The 3,611-nt window shown below is 47.1% G+C and overlaps 1 protein-coding gene and 1 non-coding gene across 2 annotated transcripts; both read left to right on the top strand.

Moving 5' to 3' along the window:
- Positions 1-2,050: 2,050 nt before the first annotated feature.
- Positions 2,051-3,268, top strand: Rps20 (ribosomal protein S20). Its single transcript, XM_021659234.2, has 4 exons — positions 2,051-2,209; positions 2,397-2,496; positions 2,694-2,767; positions 3,050-3,268. The coding sequence occupies exons 1-4, from the start codon at positions 2,207-2,209 to the stop codon at positions 3,230-3,232; spliced, it is 360 nt and encodes a 119-aa protein (XP_021514909.1). The 5' UTR covers positions 2,051-2,206; the 3' UTR covers positions 3,233-3,268.
- On the top strand, positions 2,558-2,625 carry LOC132655021 (small nucleolar RNA U54). Its single transcript, XR_009592604.1, has one exon. It is a non-coding gene; the product is annotated as a small nucleolar RNA U54 (small nucleolar RNA).
- Positions 3,269-3,611: the final 343 nt, after the last annotated feature.

The raw sequence follows: 3,611 nt of genomic DNA, 5'->3' as shown, positions 1-3,611 counted from the left end.
AATGTTTCTTTTTAATTATGGACACGTGTCTGTTAGTGTATGCCCCTTGTGTGCAAGTAGCCACAGAGACCAGTTATGCTTGATATTAATACAAATCACATATCAGAAAGATGGACTATTACTGCATTTGTCTATTTTGTTACAGATGACTCAGTTAATACATTAAACATGTTTAAAGTTTCATTAAGGTCATAGCTACTAAAACAAAAATGCAGTTTTTAGCCGGGTGGTAACCAGTGCCCTTAATCCCATGCAACACTCAGGAGGCAGAGGCAAGTAGAGCTCTGTAAATTCCAGGACAGTCAAGACTACTTAGTAAACCTTGTCTCAAAATAGCAAAATAAGCTGGATGGTGGTCATGCATGCCTTTATTCCCAGCACTCTGGAGGCAGAGGCAGCTTGGTCTCCAGGTTTGAGGCTAACTTGGTCTACATAGTGAGTTCCAGGGCAGCCAGGGATACACAAAGAAATCCTGTGTCAAGAAAGAAACAGAGAGAGAGAGAGAGAAAGAAGAGAGAGAGAGAGAGAGAGAGAGAAAGAAAGAGAGAGAGAGAGAGAGAGAGAAAGAAAGAGAGAGAGAGAGAGAGAGAGAGAGAGAGAAAGGAAGGAAGGAGGAAAAAACAAATAATTCAGACTTTAAAGAAGTCAGTGGATTATATTTAAAATTAATTGAATTTTTTAAATCTCCTTATTGTAATACTCACCTTAATTGTTCAATGATAGCAAAACTCACATACATTGGTGAGTCAGAAAGCCAGTTACTAGCTAGATCAGATTATCACCAAGCAAGTGAGTGGATGCTGATACTTGGAAGTTTCCTGTATAGTTCTCTCCGAAAGATCAGAAGAGAATACCTATTGGAGAAGATCAGTGTTCGGCCCCAGTTTGGCAGGTCGGAGCAAATCACTTTCACCTGCAAAATAATGCTCTTTCGTCCTGTGTTGTCTTGCTCTCAGCACCCTGCTTGCATTCTATTGGACCACGCCCTTAGCCTTGAGCAGCAGGGAGTTCGGAGGACTAGATTAACCTGCACCTCCTTTGCCTATCAGGGCATTTGACCTTGCCTGGCTTTCCTTCTGCTGTACTTGGTCACGGGCTGTATTATGAACAAATGCTCCGATCTACGGAGTCCTCTGCTCCATTGCAACCTAGAGGACAGTGTTAAAACTGGGTAGATGGGTTCCAGGCCAGGTACAACGCGATGTGACCTGACAGAGCACTCCACTTAACTGAAAGAGTAGAAGCTAGTATGGAATATAGTTCAGTGGTACAGTGCTCACCTAGCATGAATAAGGCCATAGGTTCAATACCCAGAACTCAAGAAACAAAACAAAACAAAACAAAACAAAACAAAACAAAACAGAAAAGCACCCCAACCAGGAGTAAAAACTAAGCTCGGGTCTTTTCCAGAAGATAGAGACGTTTGTTTCTACTATTATGAGAAGCTAAAAGCTGAAATATCACAAAAAGGCATTTCAGCTTTGAAAAACAGTTTCCGAGTAATTTTTTTAAATATAATTTAGTTATGGGGTGGGGTGGGGGAGGAGGCTCTCGTTTGGAAGCCAGAAGACGGCTTTGCGGAATCCATTCTTTCCTTCCGTCGAGGATTCACTGACTCGAATTTAGGATGCGAGGTTTATGGTCTGAGTGTTTTTTCCTGCTGAGCCCTGGATTCTATCTCCCGCACCAAGTAAATAAACGCACACACCTGGCTTGTCAGGGTCGCTCTTCCCCAAGGCCTGTGCCAGTTAAACTCAAAAAAGGTTGTTCTCTTGTCAGACAAAAGCAAGTTAACTGGGTATGTATGGGAAGCATATTTCGTCCTGTAAAGACCAAACGCATCTGCACTTTGCAGCACAGCACCTGACAGGCGTCAACATTTCCAGACTCTTGGGTGCTCCAGGTCAGGGCAGTGACTCCGCCGAGCCGAGAGGGGGCGCGCGCGTTCTCGCCCTTTCCCGCCAACTCTGCGGCCCTGCAGCCCGGCCTCCCCGCCGGCCGTCTCTCCGTGGGCCGGCGGTTCCTGTTCCGGGGCGCGAAGTACCCGGATGCGAACGTACTATATAAGCGCCTGTCGCGCTTCCCGTCCTCCTCTCTGAGACGTGGTCGTGTCTGTCACGGAGCTGTTTTCAGTCTGCTCCGGTCCTGACTCACCGCTGTTCGCTCCTGCTGAGGAACAAGTCGGTCAGGAAGCCACGCCGCAGCCATGGTGAGGCGGGGGACGGCGACACGTGGCCTGGGGCGCCGGCGGGGCTCGTTCCCGGGCGCCGCGAGCGCGGGCCCCGGGAGAGGGCGGCCGCCGCGGCGCGGGCCCAGGAGAGGGTCCCGATGGCGTCTGTGTTGAGTGGGCCGCCATTGACGGTTCGCTGTTTGTTTTCCCGCCTGTGTGGTAACAGGCTTTTAAAGATACCGGAAAGACGCCCGTGGAACCCGAGGTGGCCATTCACCGGATTCGGATCACGCTCACCAGCCGCAACGTGAAGTCGCTGGAGAAGGGTCAGTACGGTGGTCTCGGGTGTTTTCCGTTGTGTCTTGTAAACCGTAGCCGTGGCGCGGTCGGCGATGAGGAGATTCCTACTGTGTTGAACTAGGGTGATAATTCTTATACGCTATTCTGAGCCGATCGGGTAACTTGCTTACGGCGATTTCAGTCGTTTCTGGGTTAACTGAAAGGCTGTTTCCTTAACCTGCAGTGTGTGCCGACTTGATCAGAGGCGCAAAAGAAAAGAATCTAAAAGTGAAAGGACCGGTGCGTATGCCTACTAAGGTAAGTGACAATTTTCTGGTGGTGGTCCTGGTGCTTTGGGGTTAGGTTGCCACGGGAATCCTTAGGTTGAAATTACAAACGGGAATTAAATTGCAAGTACAATTTAGACTATATCAGGTGTTGGATTTATAGTGGTGACTTGGTGTGAGGGAGATAGCTTGTTGAGCTCAAAGGGGCCCCACTGTCTTGTGAAAGTTGCTGTTACCAGAAGATTGTCGGTGTTCAGGGGGAAATGGTTCAGAAGAAATGCATGCATGCAGTTTTCTTTTGTTTTCTTGGCAGACACTGAGAATCACTACAAGAAAGACGCCTTGTGGTGAAGGTTCCAAGACATGGGATCGTTTCCAAATGAGAATCCACAAGCGACTCATTGACTTACACAGTCCTTCGGAGATTGTTAAGCAGATTACTTCCATCAGTATCGAGCCAGGAGTGGAGGTTGAAGTCACCATTGCAGATGCCTGAGCCATCTATGATAATAAATTGACTTAACCAGTAAAATTTCGTTGAGTTTTTTTTTTTTTTTTCAAAAAATTTTTCATTTTTACTTCGTGCTTATGAGTATGTTTATGTGTGCACCACAGATGTACCTGGTGCCAGCAGAGGTTAGGTAGAAGAGGGTGTCAGTTGCTTGGACTGTTGAGCCATCATGTAGGAATAAGTTCTTTCAACAACTGAGCAAGCATTTCAGCCCTATAAAACTATAAGGTGTACAAATAAATTGGCCAAGTGAAAAAGTTTCTTGGAATGTACTAAGCCAACTTAAGGCTGAAGTTGGGGTTTCTCTTTGTCTTGTTTTGGGACAGGGTCTGAATGTAGACCTTGCAGGCCGGCCTTAGCTCAA

The sequence above is a fragment of the Meriones unguiculatus genome, chromosome 6, assembly GCF_030254825.1.
Source record: "Meriones unguiculatus strain TT.TT164.6M chromosome 6, Bangor_MerUng_6.1, whole genome shotgun sequence".
Taxonomy (NCBI): Eukaryota; Metazoa; Chordata; class Mammalia; order Rodentia; family Muridae; genus Meriones; species Meriones unguiculatus.
Note: the sequence above shows the minus strand (reverse complement) of the source record. Positions and strands in the feature narration are given on the sequence as shown.